Below are 17,218 nucleotides of genomic sequence, written 5' to 3'. Positions count from 1 at the left end.
TGGAGTCCAAGTAAAAATATCTTTGGGAAGACTGGGAGCCTTCCCAGCTTTAATCTGTGAATTTGAATCTGGGCACCAGAAACCAGGGACAGCTATGCTTGGGTCGCCTTGTCACTTGGGTTGCCACATCTACGGTAGCCCTGTGTGGACTAGAGGAGAGTGCATTTCAAAAGGGCCACAAGACCAGGGCTCTGGTTCAGGCAACGCCTCTACCTGTTTTTAGGTAAACCATCTAATCTCGCTGTAAGATGGAACTGTTAATACCTGTGCTGCTACCCAACAGGGGCTAAGATCAAGGAAGATAATATGCTTCGACTTGATACGATGGGATGAGGTAATAAACGGGAAGACAGTTTGAAAACTTTTGCAAAGCACTCCCCCCGACCCCAGCATTAATGTAAGCTGGTATTTGTTTTTATTGCTATCACTCCCTCTCAGCAGTCCTCTTCCAGGGAAAGCCCTATAGTAGGAGCTCCTAATAATGACTGAGGTTTGAGAACAGCCACAAGGCAAGCAACATGAAGCCGTTTAAAGCAAACCAGAGGAAGTCCAGTCTCTGACTATTTATTTTATGAAGTTAGAGGCTGGATATGTTAAGCAAATGTTTTCTTAATTGTGGCAGTATGAGAAAACAATGGGGCAAGGGCTGCCGGGGACCGGGGAGTATCAGGCCTCCAACCCCCTGCCCCCACCATCAAATCACCAGAGAATGACAGGAAAAAATTAAAGACAGGCCTTTTCTTTTCGTGGTCACATGTCTACGCCGCTGCTGTAATAAAAACCTGCACCAATTAGAAATGTTTCACCTCCTCCTCTCTGCCCCTCCCCGGGCACATTTCAGAGCAGCCCGGGTTGTGGCCTCCTGGAGTTTGCCAAACACAGCAAACTCGGGTGTGTGAGCGGCTGGAGGGGACTCTCTCCACTCAGATCTCTCTCCCTTCCTCCTCTGCTCCCTCCCTTCCACACTGTTTTGATTTACTAGGACTTCCTCCTCCGGGCGAGGGAGGGGGAGGAAAGAGGCTGCCGAGCGCCTGGGGTGTGTGTGTGTGAAAGTGGAGTGGTGGAGTGTAAAATGCTGTAATGGGAGGACACCGAGCCGCGTCGGAGTGCTTTGGACTGGAGCGGCTGTTCTGATCGCAGTGGCACTTGAGCACACACCTCCCCAAGCCAGTGCGACCTGTACCTTCAGGTACGTGTGGCCGCCGGCCTGTCTGGGCAGCGCGGCTTGGGTGTGTGTGGGTAAGAAGAGGGTGAGGCAGTGCCCCAGGTCGGCGCCCCGTGGAGCGTGGAGACCCGCGAGGCAGGAGGCCCAGGCGTGCGCCGCGGTCCGCCGGGTGAGCGAGTGTGAACGCCCACCCCGGCGCCCGAGGGGTCGTACGCCCTCCCAGGGGCTGCTGTGCGTGAGGCGGGGACGGGCGCGGGTCTGCAGCCGAGGGCAGCGTCGGCGCTGCAGGTCTGGCTCGCACGCGCTCGCACCTGGCTGGCGGTGTGAGGCAGTTAAGGGGCAGCGGGTCCAGTGGGTACCGAGCGTGGTTCGACCGTGGACGTCGGTGTCGCGCGGGCTGTGTCCACTGTGTGCGTGTGGGCAACGTGCCTGAGCCACAGCCGCAGGCACCTGGAAGCGCACGAAAGGTTCGCTTGTGTCTGTGCGTGCGCACTGAAGGTGTGTTTCCACTGGCTGGGCCTTGGGGATAGACGTGTGTGAGGTGCAGGGTACACAGCGTGCGCCGGCTCCACGCGCAGGACCAGGCCCTCAGCGGACGTTCGCAGCCGGAGCGCGGCCGCACCCGCCGGGTAGGTTCGAGCGGCCGCCCGGCGCGCGGCGGGCGGGGGAGGGGAAACGGGCCTCTCCCCGGCGCGCGAGACCCCGCCCCCGCCGCCCGGCCGGCTCACCTGGGCTCGGCCCCCACCTGCGTGGTGGGAGGGGCGTGTCCGGGGGCGTGTCCTGGCGGGTCTGGCGGAGCCCGGCAGAGCCCGGCAGAGCCCGGGGGGGGGGGGCGGGCGGTGCCTCATTCCAGGGATTCCTCGCGCTCCCGCGCTCGCGTCCGCCGCGGAGCCGGCCCGGCACGCGCCGCCCGCGTGTGCGTGTGGGTGTGCGGAGGGGGCGACGGTGCGGGAGCGCGGGCGCGAGCGCGCCTGTGCGTCTGCGCGCCCCCGGGGTGCGCCCCGCGCGCCCGGCGGTCCCGCCCCGCCCCCGCCCCCAACCGGGCTCGGCCGGCCCGAGGCGGGCGCGCCGAGAGCCGCCCGGCGGTGAGTGCGGCAGGGCCGGGCCGGCGGGCGGGACCCTGGCCCGTCGAGGGCTGGCCTGCGGGGGAACGCCAGGGTGGGCTGACTTGGAGCGGGCCCGAGGGCGTCCTCCTGGAGGGAGAAGACGGCTTGTCCTCGCGGGACCACTTGAGGCTCCCGGTGAGACCCGAAGCGCCTGGGCTCCCGGAGCGGGAGGTCCAGCTCCTGGAGGGACCCCGAGTCGAAGGCGTCCTGGGAGTCCGAGGCGCGGGGCCGGAAGGGAGGCCCCGCGCCCTGCGTCCCCTTGGTCCTGGCCAGCAGCAGAGGAGGGCTGTGGAGTGGGACTGCGGGAAGGGGCTGAGGAAGGGCAGCCAGGACCGGTCTCTTTCCTCCTCATATGCTTCCTGCCCCCTCCCCAAAACAAAACGGCACTCTCTTCCTGCCCCGAGTGCAGGCCCCGCCGAAAAGCAAGGTCTTTTCCTTTTTTGTTTCGCTTCAAGTCTTCTTTAATTCATCGCTCTCAGACCTTTACATGTCTTAGGTTAGGATGACAGTACTTGCTGGGGCTGTTAACTTAGTCTTTATGCGCTTTACTGGCATGTGTTCATCTGTTTAAGCTAGATGATTTTAAAAAATCGGTTTCACTTTGATCACTGGTGCTTGTATGTTTGCTGGTTGTATTTCCTTCTCTGTGGTTAATAAGAACCAGCAGCCTGGGGGGCGGGGCGGAGGCGGCTGTTCTAGTTTTTATCAGCAGCTGGTTGCCCCCTCTATGTGAAAGGTTCTATTCCTCGGTTTGTAGAGTTTGAATATCTTTTTCTAAACCCAAGCTACCCTGACGAAAATGAAGGCTCGCATTTGTTTCCTCTGAACATTCAAAGACAAAAACAGTAAATGTTAATTTTCCTATTGGTATTTGAAGGTCAGTTTTGCATACCATTTTAGCATACTTCAACTCTTTGCTCTAGTCTCTGAGGCCACAGTCTTGTAATGTTCATTGTTTTCTGCTTGCAGCTAATGAAGTCTGCGCAGGACTGAGGGGCGTAGCGGGGGTGGTTTAAAGAGAGCTTTGGGGTCAGCGCTTTAAGGCTGTACTGATGACGCCGTCTTGGAACAAGTTACTGATCGTCTGTGAATCTCAATGCTCTAATTTTAAGTAATAGGTTTAGAAATACTTTCCTAGGAAGTTTGTTGTCTTATACTGAAGACACAGGTTTTTTTCTTTTTTTCTTTTTGTTTTCTGTGCGTTTCCTGTTGCATCTGGCTGAAGAGTCAGCTCCCCTATGGTAGAAATGATGTAAACCCCTCACTTTGTTTTTAACTTTGGCAAAATTTTAATCCCAAGCTGATTTCCCCTGCCACTGTTTTTTCACACTTCTGGGCAGCCTGCCTTTGCTTTCCATTTGGAAGGGAATGCAAACTAATTTTTATGTTGACCAAAACAGAATACAATTAAGAAGATGATTCTGCTATAAATAACCATGGACTGCATTCCAAAACTGAATGGTGTAGTAAAAACAGCCCTGATGTATTTCTGGAGACTTGAGTTCAAGTCCTATCTCTCACCTACTAAGTTTGTGACCAGAAAAAGTTACTTTTACTTAACCCTTGTGCATTTTTTTCCTTTGTAAGAGAGTGATAGAATCTGTTCCAGTACATCACAGAGTTTCAGGAATTACAGGGAATAATGTGCTTTGAGTAGTTTGTGTTATGTTATTTACAGAAGTCTTTGATGATTTGAGAGAGTTTCGTAAGCACAGTCATTGCCGCTTCCCCCAACTGATTTAGAACTATGACTTTACCTTAAGATTTTAACACTTCTTACAGACACGATAATTATGAAACTAAAACTTTCACTCTCAAATGTTCTGTTTGATGCGAGTTCTGTAATGGGAAATTCCTTTTAACTCCTTATGGAGTCAGCATTGTTACCAACCTCTGGTGGTTGCCAAAACAAATCCAAAGGAAGATTTTATTTTGTGTCTCTTCCAGGTAACTCTCCTGGATAGTTCTGCTGTGCAACTTTTAGTTTGCCTTAATATAGTAATAAGTGAAATAAAAATTATTTTGCAACTTTGAATATGACTTAATAAAATAATGAGAGTTGTAAGTTCAGAAGGTAAAAGTTAAATACATTGGGAAAATTCTAATGTAACTAAAATTATGACACTGTATGGCGATTTTAACATATCAAGTTGTCTGTTTCTTGCCTGTGTTAGATAAGCTGTTGCAGTTAGGAGAACCTGGTGAAAGAGAAAATGTTTTTGGTTTAAGACGTTGCTGCAAGATATGTTAACTGAGGCTCATTTGTGTTTCTTTTAGGGCGCCTATCTAAAGTTAATGAAGTCTGTATATGGGAGTTTATTTATTTTTTTTTATTTTTATTTTTTTTAAAGATTTTATTTATTGCCCCCAAAGCCCCAGTAGATAGTTGTATGTCACAGCTGCACACCCTTCTAGTTGCTGTATGTGGGACTCGGCCCCAGGATGGACAGACAAGTGGTGCCTCGATGCGCACCCCGGATCCGAACCCGGGCCGCCAGCATCGCAGCGCGCGCACTTAACCACCAAGCCATAGGGCCGGCCTATATGGGAGTTTAATAGAAGAGAAAAGCAAATGCTGCTCATCAGTCTCTAGCCGTTTAGGATCTGTCTGCATTAAAAAAAAAAAACCTAACAACTTAGAAATTGGACTGCCAAATCTTCATGGTATAAACTGCCAAGGTAGGAAAGGAAAGAGTGTATGTGGGAGGTGCTGAAACCAGAAAAATTCTTTCTGCTTTGGATACAATATGATAGCTCTTTTGCAAAGGAGGAAAACCTTGTAGAATATACTTGCTGTGTCTCATGCCTCAGGTATGATAACCAGATATAGTCTATCCTCACTATTTGTGGATTCCATATTTGCGAATTTGTCTACTCACTAAAATTTGTTTGTACAGTAGTCCCCCCTTATCCGCAGTTGCACTTTCTGTGGTTTGTTACCTGTGGTCAACCGTGGTCCGAAAATATTACATGGAAAGTTCCAGAAAATAATTCATAAGTTTTAGATTGTGCACCATCTGAGTAGTGTGATGAAATCTCTCGCCCTCCCGCTTTGTCCCACCCAGGACCTGAATCATCCCTTTGTCCGGCGTATCCATGCTGTATATGCCAGGGGCCCGTTAGTCACTTAGTAGCCATGTCTTTGTTATCATATCGACAGTTGCGGTATTGCAGTGCTTGCGTTCAAGCAACCCTTACTTTACTTAATAATGGTCCCAAAGTGCAAGAGTAGTGATGCTGGCCATTCGGATACACCAAAGAGAAGCTGTAAAGTGCTTCCTTTAAGTGAAAAGGTGAAAGTTCTAGACTTAAGGAAAAAAAGCATATGCTGAGGTTGCTAAGATCTACAGTAACTTTTATTACATTATATTGTTATAGCTGTTCTATTTAATTATTATTGCTGTTAATCTCTTAGTGTGCCTAATTTCTAAATTAAACTTTATCATAGGTATGTATGTATAGGAAAAAACACAGTATGTATAGGGTTCAGTACTATCTGTGGTTTCAGGCATCCACTGGGGGTCTTGGAACTTATCCTCTATGGGTAAGGGGGGACTACTGTACTGTGAATAATGAGAAGTGACTATTTACTGATGCAGATAACTAGCGTGTCATTGGTTAGAAGACTTTGTCTAGACTGTTAATGGGCTGAGAGTTGAGATTTTGGAACAGTGGAGAGTTAGACCTGGGTTATTCTGGGAAGTTGGCCAACTTGGACTGTGATGCCAATTCATGTCTCTCATTCTTGGGGGTAATAGTTCCCTGAGAGGATATGGCACTCAGTACTTGTGATAGAAGATTCTAAGTATCCAAATAAAATAAGTGGCAAGAACGAGCATATCCAGAGTAAACTAAAAATGCCAAAGAGTTTCTCTTAGTTCACATGCAGTGCTGTAGAAGGCTGAGGTCTCAGAATGAAGAGACAGATTCACAATAGCCTAAATATGAGAGAGAAAATGATGGTTCATTTTTATTGGACAACAGTGTTGAAAAATGGTGGGAATTGGTAGTCTGCTCAAAACGTCCAGACTTGAATTTTATTTTTCCTCTTTGGATTCAGTGGTGTCAGCGTGGGCCCACAGTTACTTTCCAGGAGGCACTTTAGGGAGAGGGGTCACGTTCAGCCAGCAGTAAGAATTTTATGCCAGCATTGGGCAGCCTCACATAAAGGTCATGAAATATGCTATAACCTAAGTTTGGTTCTGTGGCTTTAACCCTATATGGATGGCCCTCAGCTGACATATGGTCAGCTTTCATACAATCTTGCGTTTGCACAGTTTACACTGATACCAAACTGTATTGTAGTAACTGAGAATTTTAGTTATGGCATGGTGGAACTGTTTGCCAGCTCCTTTGCCAGGGTCATCGAGATGACTAAATGTCACATCCCTACCCCTCACCCCTACCCCCACTCCCCCTGGGGCTGAGGAGATCTACACAGTCAAGTCTGGGGCGCCTTTTAGCATCAGAAAACCTAAAGTGGTTGAGCTGAACATTCACTCAGGGGTTTCCATCCAGAGTGATACCCCTTATTCCGCCTAAGCTAACTGGGCCCTCCGTCTCTGCTGAGGGGATGGGAGGGGGAGAGCAGGAGTAGGCAGAGCCGAGTTGATGGCAGGCACCTGAGGTTACCTTGTTTCTGATACCTCATGTGCCCTGCTTTGGAAGATAAGAGATTGATGGCTGCCCAACCTACAGACCTGCCTCTTGCAGAGGTTTTATGGGAGGGGCGTTAACCCTTATGGGAAGGATGCATCCCTGCACAACTTATCGACTTCTTTAGTGTTGTAGGACAAAGGGAGGACTGCCAGCAGAGCTCGCTCTCATCCTGGGGCTTATACTTGAGGTTGGCAACACCTGAAAGAAGCCTAACTAGGGATTTTACACATACATATTTTTAATTCTCTGGAAGTAAGCATAGAGCATGTAGGTATATTTTTCAAATTTCAGACCTTTGGCCTTCCAGTGAATTTTCAGGAATGATTATGTGTAGAAGTAAGGAATTGGATGTAGGTGAAAGCTGGTCAAGTCCTTCTGATGTTACAACTGGTAGGGTGCTTCAAATTATGGCAGTTTGGGCCAATAACTCATTCCCTGGGAAATGCCTAGACAAGGAAAGCTGGCCAGGCAAAGGATCCATCTGTTTATGCTCTTTCTTTGGTAGTATGACTATTGAAAGAGTATTTTGAATAAGGGCTGTCTTCTGTTTAGGAATGTGGCATGCAATTTAAGGTGAAAAATACAGACTAGATGAAAATTAGAAAATATTCACTGAACCTTAACAGTTATTCATTGCAGGTTAACAACAAGTTTTCTTGAGCATGACTACCATCCTTTCTAATTCTGAACCTGTTCTTGGAGCCTGAAGTCCTTAGGGCTTATGTTTAATTCCTGTGTAGCTGCAGCCCCAGTCTGCTCCCAGCATGGTCTACCCCACTCGCAGCATCAACTGACTTGTGAGCATCTTCTTACCTGCCTTGGTTAGTATTCATGTGATTCCATGCCTGTCTCTATTCAAGGAAAGTAAAATACGGCAGGTTTTCATGTTCCCTAGAGAAGAGGGCTTGTTTCCCTTTGCTTACTTTAGAAACCATCAAGTTGTTGCCTGATGTGTATCTCAGAGTGTAGGAGAAAGAGCACACACTAGAAGTCTTGCTTTGTTTGCTGATGGAAGATTCTTTTTTTTTTCTGATACCTTAAGCTAAATAACTGTGCTTTTCTCCAAAAGGACTTCATGAAAATCAGCTTAAGAATAGTAAAAATAGCATTGGATGGTGAGTCAGGAGACTTGGATTCTAGTCTTAGCTTCTTCAGGAAGTTGCTTATATTCTTGGCACCTTGGTTTTTCATCTGTAGAATACTAATCCTATTTGGTCAACTCACAGTGAAAATCCAGTAAGTTAATTTATGTGAATGTGTTTTGAAAAACTTTGTGCTGTACAGCCATAAGATGGTGGTGGTGGTGGAATAATAACATATATTTCTCACTGAGTTTATGAGATATTTTCAGTCACATCATTTAATCCACGTGCCAAGCTTGTGACCATATGAAGTAGGCAATGTTATTACTATTTTCTTTAAATGAAGAAACTTGGGCCTGGAGAGGTTGTGTGACTGGCCTCCACAATTAGTGTTAGGCATTTAGCGCAAAACCTAGAACATCACAGGCTTTCAGTGATTAATTGTTGATTGAATGAGTGAAAGTAGTAAAGTAGGGCTCAAACTTAGGCTTTCTGAGGCTCAAGTCCTGGCTCTACTGATTTAACGGATGGTAAAGTGTGAGAAGAAAAAAGGATTACACAAATGAGAGATGTTTCTAGCAAGAAAAACAGAGGGATGGTCTGAGAATTCCATGTTAACAGAAGAATGTGAGTTGTAAGAAGTTAGTGGGAGGGGCCGGCCCTGCGGCTTAGCGGTTAAGTGTTCGTGCTCCGCTGCTGGTGGCCCAGGTTCGGATCCCGGGCGCACACCGACGCACCACTTCTCTGGCCATGCTGAGACCGCGTCCCACATACTGCAACTAGAAGGATGTGCAACTATGACGTACAGCTATCTCCTGGGGCGGCTTTGGGGGAATGAATGAATGAATGAATGAATGAATAAATAAATAAATAAATAAACAAATAAAAAAAGTTAGTGGGGCATCAGTTGGGCACACTATGGGGAAGAAACACCTAGGAGGACGTTAATTCATGTCTGCCTCATGTGCCTGAAGCTGTGTGTGCATATGGCCACCAGATCCTGGTGACAGTTTGGTCTGAGTTTTCATTTCAATTATCCTCACTGAGATGGACAGCTAGCCACATGGACCACCATGTGATCCATGTTCAGTGTAAGTTGCTCCAGGGCAGCGAGTTTACCTTTTCTTTTCTGTAACGTCCATATATAGTGTTTAATAGAAATAGTAGATACCAATTGAAAGCCTCTCAATTCTTGATGGCCCAAGGGGCCGTACACCCCATGCCATGGTGTGGTAGTTCATACTAGGCTTGTCCTGCAGTTGTACTTTATTAGCTGAGGCAGAGTTGGATTAGCCCAGGAAGTGGTCCTGATGGGGAGGTAGAGTGATGGAACAGGGCCAAGAAGAATTCGGGTTACTGAATAGTGTGCATCGGGATGTTGGGGATGCCATCAGGTATGCCAGGATAGTATGTAGAAGTAATGGCTTCCTGTTTCTGGCTTTTGGCCAAGTAACAGCGTGGCAGGAACATCAGGAAGTTTGAACGTGCTTCTCCCCACCCCTCCTCGTGTCCACCTCTAGCCAAGATAGTTGCTCCGTGTTCATATTCTTTCCTAATCATACTGTACGTAGCCATTGTTACTGGAAGAGCCATGTGGTGAGGCAAGCCTGGTGCTGTAGCTGTCCCTTTGGAAATCTCCTTGGAACACTTCCATAACATATCTTGAAATTCCGTTCCCTTGCCTGGAAAAAATATAATATACCCCATAATTTTATTCCCAGGATAGGTGCTCTTGTCTTGTGGATCAAAAAGGGACAGTTCTTTGTGTAATGCCAAAATGATGGCTTTCAGATTTATGGCTGAGCTTCTCATTAGCACTGAAAGCCCCTAAATTTTAGTAGCTTTAGAATTGATACCTGTTATTTCCTGATTCTCAACCTTAAGTTATTTGGAAAAGCTTATTACTGGGGATAAGGGAGTCTGAGGAAAGGAATGTGGGCTGACAAAGAAAATACTGACCATTGCTGGAAAACAAAACAAAACAAAATATACGTTCTGTTCGTGATGAGTAATGTTCGTATACAACAACCACACAAAAGAAGCTGAATGGGTGGACCAGAAATGGGTTGCAATACAGTAGAACACACTTACTAGTACACTTTATGTCTTTTTCCAGAAGCACATTCCTCTCACTTTAATGGCGTTATGTTCCAGGTGTCAGCATTTCAAGTGATTGTATTTTTGGTTATCACCATATTGTAATGAAAAAACTATCACAGAAATGAGAACACATTATTTGGATGTACTTAGATTTATTTTTGGATGCTGCATAATCTTTTGCAAAAGGTAGTAGATGGTTTATGCTTCATAAAGGATGTAAGATAACCTAGACTTGTCACTCCCCTGCTTAAGACCATTCAAACCATTCAAGGGCTTTTCATGAACTTAAAGATTTTTTATTTATTTATTTTTCCCCCAAAGCCCCAGCAGATAGTTGTCTGTCATAGCTGCACATCCTTCTAGTTGCCGTATGTGGGACGCGGCCCCAGCATGGCCAGAGGAGCAGTGCGTCAGTGCGCACCCGGGATCCGAACCCGGGCCGCCGGCAGCACAGTGCACGCACTTAACCGCCAAGCCACGGAGCCGGCCCTTTTCATGAACTTAGAATAAAATCTCAGCTTTATCATGCCCTGCAGGGTGTACATGGTCTGGCCCTTGACCAGTTCACCTCCTCAGCTCTCCCTCTTGCTCCCTGCAGTGTGGTCACAGCAGTCCTGCACATCCACAGGTCCAGCTTTGGTTTGTCCTCGGTTTTTTGCAAATGCTGTTTGTTCGCCCTTGCCCCGCCCCTTCACAAGGCTAATTCCTCTCATCCTTTACATCTCAGCTTCCATTCTTCTCAGAGAAATCTTCCTAGATTACTCCATCTAAAGTAGTGGCCAGTGCCATGTCTTTTTTTCTATACATTTACTGTCATATGCAGTTTATTTAATATGACAAATAATTATTTTAATATTTAAGTCCATTCATTTCTCATAACACCCTATGAGGGAGGTAATTGCCCCCCCCCAACCCCCGGTAGATAGTTGTATGTCATAGATGCACATCCTTCTAGTTGCTGTACGTGGGACGCGGCCTCAGGATGGCCGGAGAAGCGATGCGTCGGTGTGCGCCCGGGATCCGAACCCGGGCTGCCAGCAGCGGAGCGCGCGCACTTAACCGCTAAGCCACAGGGCCGGCCCGGAGGTAATATTAATAGCCCCATTTTACAGATGAGGAAACAGACACACAGAGGTAAAGTCACTTTCCATGGTCACACAGATAGGACGTAGCTGAGCCCATTTCAAACTCAGGTTGGTGTCCAAAGACCACCCTCTTAACCATTATGCTAATTTGCCTCTCAATGTAGTGTGGCCCTCCATCAAATACTGCAACCATAGTTGTTTCCCCCACGTTACTAATATTTTTATTGGGTTTGTTGGTCTGTGAGTATTGTACAAGATGTAAAATTCAGACGTCTTTTTTTTTTTTTTTTTTTTTTTACTGTTCCACCTTTATTTGTTTAGGTCTTTTGTGTCTAGATAGTGCCTGGTCCCTCATCCTCATCTTTCACCTGTATTATTGTACCAGCCCCTACTGTCCTTATCTCACGTCTGGTTCCTGTGGAAGCCTCCTAACTGATGTGCCCCCAGTGACTGCTTACTTCACCCCCTCAAGTCAAACCCCCCTCCCCAGAACTGCTAAACAGAAATACCCATGTCGGGTCACCAGCCTGCTCACGGACTCATGACGACTGCTGGTTGCCTGCTGCATGAAGTGTAAACCTGTCTAGGGGCCTTCAGCTCTTTCCTAAATCCACTCCCATCATGCTCACCCAAACTTGATTTCTGCTGCTTCCTAACAAGGATTCTCTGTCTGACCAGGCTGGTCTCAGTGTCCCTGTCCCGGGTTGTCATTCCTGCCTCTGTGCCTTTCCTCAGGCTATTGATCCAGCATGACTGTACATGTAAAGATAAGACAGGGTCCTTGCACTCAGGAAATATTCAGACAGTGGGATCCCGGTGAGTAAGAGAGGTCCAGGAGGAAAGTGACAGCTTGGGAGAGAGATACTGGGGAAGGAAACTTTTTTTTTTTTAATTTTTTATTGATGTCATAATAGTTTATAACAGTGTGAGATTCCAGTTGTACATTATTATTTGTCAGTCACCGTATAGATGAGCCCCTTCACCCCTTGTGCCCACCCCCAACTCCCTTCCCCCTGGTAACCACCAAACTGTTCTCTCTGTCTGTGTTGGTTTATATTCCACACGTGAGAGAGATCATACAGTGTTTGTCTTTCTCTGTCTGGCTTATTTCCCTTAACATAATACTCTCCAGGTCCATCCATGTCATTGCAAATGGGACGATTTTGTCCTTTTTTATGGCTGAGTAGTATTCCATTGTATATATATACCATATCTTTTTTATCCAATCATCTGTTGATGGACACTTGGGTTGCTTCCACGTCTTGGGTATAGTGAATAATGCTGCAATGAACATAGGAGTGCATAAGCCTCTTTGGATCATTGGTTTCAAGTTCTTTGGATAAATACACGGAAGTGGGATAGCTGGATCATAAGGTTGGGGAGGGAAACTTTTGAAGTGACTTTTTGAAGCATGCGCACATGTGCACACTCACACAAATACACACAAATATACGGACACATACACACACAAACTAAAGAAATAGATGTCCACAAGGTAAACACTTCAGCTGACGCTAATCTCTCTTTTATCACAAAATACACATTTTAGTTTTACATTACATTTTGACTTTTATTATGGTCTTTTAAATTTGTCTGTTGTTATCCTATTCCGTATACTTTAGGTTGACAAACAAGATCGTAACTCCTGGAAAGCAGAGATCCTATCTTCTATTTTTCTTCAACCTCTCCCGAGTACTTCACTGAACTTGGAATAATTGTGTAATAAAAATTGGTTGGAGTGCAGCAGATGGCAGGTGCCTTGTAGATGAACCTTCAACACCTAATCTGTTATCTACCTACTTTGAACATAAGTTGCTTGGGAGTTTCGATTTCATAGTGTCTGAATAAACTTAAATATCTAACCTGTGGTGCTAGAATTCTGGGTCTACTTCTTTGTGTCATTTGACATATTTATGCTTTGATATTTTGCTTCTGTGCATAACACTTCTGGGCATATTTCTCATAACTTAAGGCATAATGTTAATATGTATTTATTTGGGTTTAGAATTTTGAAAGCATTGTCCTTCAACTTAATGGGGAAATTAATTTAAGGAATTGTGAGTCTAAATACTGCATTATATATAGAGTAGAATGCTTGTCAGCATTTACTTAATCAAAATAAAAGACTTTAAACCTGTACCTTTGCCTGAATAGGAAACTGTCTTGGGTGAAGTGAATAAAGTTGAATTCTTGGGAGTTCAGCAACCCTTTTCCTATCAGTCTGCTCCAGACCTTTGTTTTCTCCACCTCTGAACAAGTTTACAAATCCTCACTCTCAGAAGATGCTCTTTTCTTAGAAAGATTAGGACTGTGAATGTCATTAATTTTTCTTTCTTATTCTTCTGATTTTACTTATCTTCCCTTTTCTCTGAAAAAGAAATGTACTCTGGCTTATGACATCACTGGCCTCTCAGTCACTCAGAGTCTTCATTGACTCTCCTCTGACATCTTGAGACCTTCCAAGCTCTGTCAGTTCTGTCTCTGCGGATTTTCTCTTATCCCTACTGCTCCCATGATAATGCCCCTCATTACCTTTGCATGCCCCACAGCTATGTCTTTCAAATTGTCCACCCTGCCTTTGCCTTCCCATTCTGTAGAATGGCTCTATTCCATTCTACACAGTGCTAACAGGGTAATTTGTGTAGAACACATAGATGACCAAGTTATTTCTCTGTCCAGAGATTTCAGTGGCTCCTTAATGCATACGAAAGCAAGCCCAAATCCCGTCAAAGCCCTCAGTCCTTTGGCGGTGTGGCCCCAATCAAAATTTCCCTCCCTGTCTCTTACATCCTATCCCCATTCTAGTCTTGTCTTCTAACTGATCTTGGCAGCTTGTTCTTGAATGGATTCTGCTTTATGTTCTTCTCTTCTGGAGTGCTTTCATGTTCGTTCTTTGGAGGCTCAGCTTAAGGTCTGTTTTCTCCACAAAGCCTTTCAGAATTCATCTGTATTTCTATAGGATTTTGTTTATAGCACTGTTTTTTTTTTTTTTTTTTTTTTTAAAGATTTTTTTATTTATTTTATTTTTTCCCCCCAAAGCCCCAGTAGATAGTTGTATGTCATAGCTGCACATCCTTCTAGTTGCTGTATGTGGGACTCGGCCTCAGGATGGACGGAGAAGTGGTGCCTCGATGCGCACCCGGGATCCGAACCCGGGCCACCAGCATCGCAGCGCGCGCACTTAACCACCAAGCCACAGGGCCGGCCCTATAGCACTGTTTTTGACACTTAGCACATTTCATTAATCCATTACTTCCGTAAGTGACCCTTAAGAGATCTTTCAGGTTAAAAGAACGGCCAGTGATGTTGGAGAGATTTCGAGTATATAGAGCTATCGTCCCCCTGCCTTTGCTCCCTGCGAAAGGCACAGCAGCGTATTGACAGCGCAGGAAGGAAAAATACGCTGCTTAACTTGGTTCACTCCGGTGTTTTCCAGACTTATTTACCGTGGAGAAAATGTTTCTTCTTACGAAATATGAACATCCAGTGCAAAACACTTTAGAAAAACACTGCCTTAAACCAGATTTCTTGTAGGTGTGTCTACTGTGCAGATTGAAAGCTCTTTGAAGGCAACTACTGGGCTTTGTTTATCCTGCCCTAGCACCTCATAGATAGTTAATGTTTATTGAATGAAATCACATTGCAAGATCAAGAACTGATATTTCCTTGGAGGCCTGAAGTATGAATATTATAAAGAAAAGCTGGTCTGCCGTGTCTTGTAACTGGCACATGCATAGTAGGTACTCAGGAAATGTTGAAGAATGCTGAATAAATGTTGAGTGTCTTTAAAGGGGTGCAGTTAAGAAGGTGTTTTTCTCAGTTGTTGAACTAATAGGATGTGTCTATTTTGCCAGTAATTGTGTGTGCATGCGTGCATGTGTGCATGCATGTGTATGTATGTGTTTAGATAATCCAGAAAAGGGAAACTGGGCAAAAGCCTGGTTTTCTAGGTTTTCCACCATCTTTAAATCTTTTGCAGTTTTTGCTTTTATAGGTGGGTTGTAATTTAAGGAAACAGAATTAAAAATAAACATCCAGGCTTATTAAAAAACATGGCACTAGATAAATTGGTGATAGGTGGTGGTGATAGTAAGTACACTACAAAACGTGACGTTTTAAAATAAAGATTCCTGGGCCTGCCCCGTGGCTTAGTGGTTAAGTGCGTGCGCTCTGCTGCTGGCGGCCCGGGTTCGGATCCCGGGTGTGCACCGACGCACTGCTTCTCCGGCCATGCTGAGGCCATGCCCCACATACAGCAACTAGAAGGATGTGCAACTATGACATACGACTTTCTACTGGGGCTTTGGGGAAAAAAAAAAGGAGGAGGATTGGCAATAGATGTTAGCTCAGAGCCTGTCTTCCTCAGCGAAAAGAGGAGGATTAGCACGGATGTTGGCTCAGGGCTGATCTTCCTCACACACAAAATAAATAAATAAATAAATAAAATAAAGATTCCTATTGAACATAAATTACCATTTAACTCACCAGTGGAATTCACACACTTTTCATGAGAACATTGAATGTTTTAAGGTATGCAGTTCTGCAGCCACTCTCAGCTAAGGAGGTGAAAGAACAGAATGGTTCAATCTTTTTTTTTTTTTTGAGGAAGATTGGTCCTGTGCTAACAACTGTTGCCAATCTTCCTCTTTTTCTTTTTTGTCCTTCCCCAAAGCCCCAACATAGTTGTGTATCATAGTTGTAGAGTTGTAGCTCTTCCATATGGGACACTGCCACAGCATGGCATGATGAGCAGTGAGTAGGTCCACACCCAGAATCCAAACCGGTGTACCCCAGGCTGATGAAGCAGAATGCACAAACCCAACTACCACGCCACCGGGCCGGCCCCTAGAATGGTTCAATCTTAGTAATCTTTGTTAAAACTAATAAACCAACAACCACCACCACTACTACAAAAATCTCAGACTGGTAGTAATGCTCCGTTAATAGAGTAGCCTTTATTCTGAAAACTTTTTTTTTTTTTTTTTTGGTGAAGAAGATTAGCCCTGTGCTAACATCTGTTGCCGATCCTCCTCTTTTTGCTGAGGAAGATTGGCCCTGGGCTTACATCTGTGCCCATCTTCCTTTACTTTATATGGGACACCTGCCACAGCATGGCTTGATAAGTGGTGCGTAGGTCCACACCCGGGATCCGAACCTGCGAGCTCAGGGCCACTGAAGCGGAGCGTGCAAACTTAACTACTACGCCATCGGGCCGGCCTCCTGGAAACTTTTTTACAGGGTATGTCTGTACAAGCATGTTACTATTTACTATGCGTGCACATAAACATTTATAAGCACAAATAACATGGCGTGAATATTCACAATATCCCTTCTTTTAGTTCTGACATGAGCTGCTTCCTGGAATCAGCAAGGTTTAGGTTAGTAGACAGAGTGGAATTTAACCCTTTTCTCTATCTGTTCCTGAACCATTGGATTTCTTCACACAGTGGAAGTTTCATCCTCAGAATTGTGGTTTGCAGTTAGTGGAGGAATCATTCTAATTGTTAACTACCAGAATTCTAAGAGACTTTCAGATTCTGTTTAAATTTTTTTTCCTAGTTTTTTTTTTTTTTCCTTTTAGGCTCCAACTAGGAATGGAGACGCCACTGGATGTGTTGTCAAGGGCAGCATCTCTGGTGCATGCTGACGATGAAAAACGTAAGTCAGGAGTCTGTGTTAAGTGCTTTTTACCTATGCCCCCTTGTCTCCTGCGCTATAATAAATCACATGCTTCTTTACATGGTTGTGTGGCTATATGTTGTTAATTTTGGTTGTTTTCTTCAGAGATAAGAGCTTGGCATCCTCATTTTTATTTTCAAGTGACAGACCATATAAGTCTTTTAAATGTTGTCTTTGGATGCTAAGGCTTGAGCCGTTAACTCCAGGAGGTCCTTTCCTTTGCAGCTTACCCTAGTGGGGTCTGGAATGGAATTACTCCTTACAGTCTCTAGAAGTTTAGATAAGTATGTGTTGGCTTGATGGACTAATTAACCAGAAGAGAACTAGAGATGGAAAAAAATC

At 45.4% G+C, this 17,218-nt stretch overlaps 1 protein-coding gene across 12 annotated transcripts in view; it reads left to right on the top strand.

Annotated features, from left to right (window-relative positions):
* The first annotated feature begins 914 nt into the window (after nt 1–914).
* VGLL4 (vestigial like family member 4) overlaps nt 915–17,218 on the top strand; it is a 165,286-nt gene continuing 148,982 nt past the window's right edge. For 2 of the 12 annotated variants that reach the window (XM_087431514.1, XM_087431507.1), the window contains exons 1-2: nt 16,191–16,436; nt 16,779–16,855. In XM_087431514.1, the coding sequence (XP_087287640.1) occupies nt 16,792–16,855 (64 nt within the window). In that variant the 5' untranslated portion in view covers nt 16,191–16,436; nt 16,779–16,791. Of the gene's footprint in view, nt 1,190–1,491; nt 1,664–1,688; nt 1,795–2,164; nt 2,251–2,273; nt 2,407–16,190; nt 16,437–16,777; nt 16,856–17,218 lie in introns of those variants that run through there. The other 10 variants (XM_087431509.1, XM_087431515.1, XM_087431512.1 and 7 more) reach the window with 10 other exon arrangements.

The sequence above is a fragment of the Ceratotherium simum genome, chromosome 5 (genome assembly GCF_057802395.1).
Source record: "Ceratotherium simum simum isolate JZ-2026a chromosome 5, ASM5780239v1, whole genome shotgun sequence".
Classification (NCBI taxonomy): domain Eukaryota; kingdom Metazoa; phylum Chordata; class Mammalia; order Perissodactyla; family Rhinocerotidae; genus Ceratotherium; species Ceratotherium simum.
The sequence above is the reverse complement of the archived record's forward strand: the minus strand, read 5'-3'. Positions and strand labels throughout refer to the sequence as shown.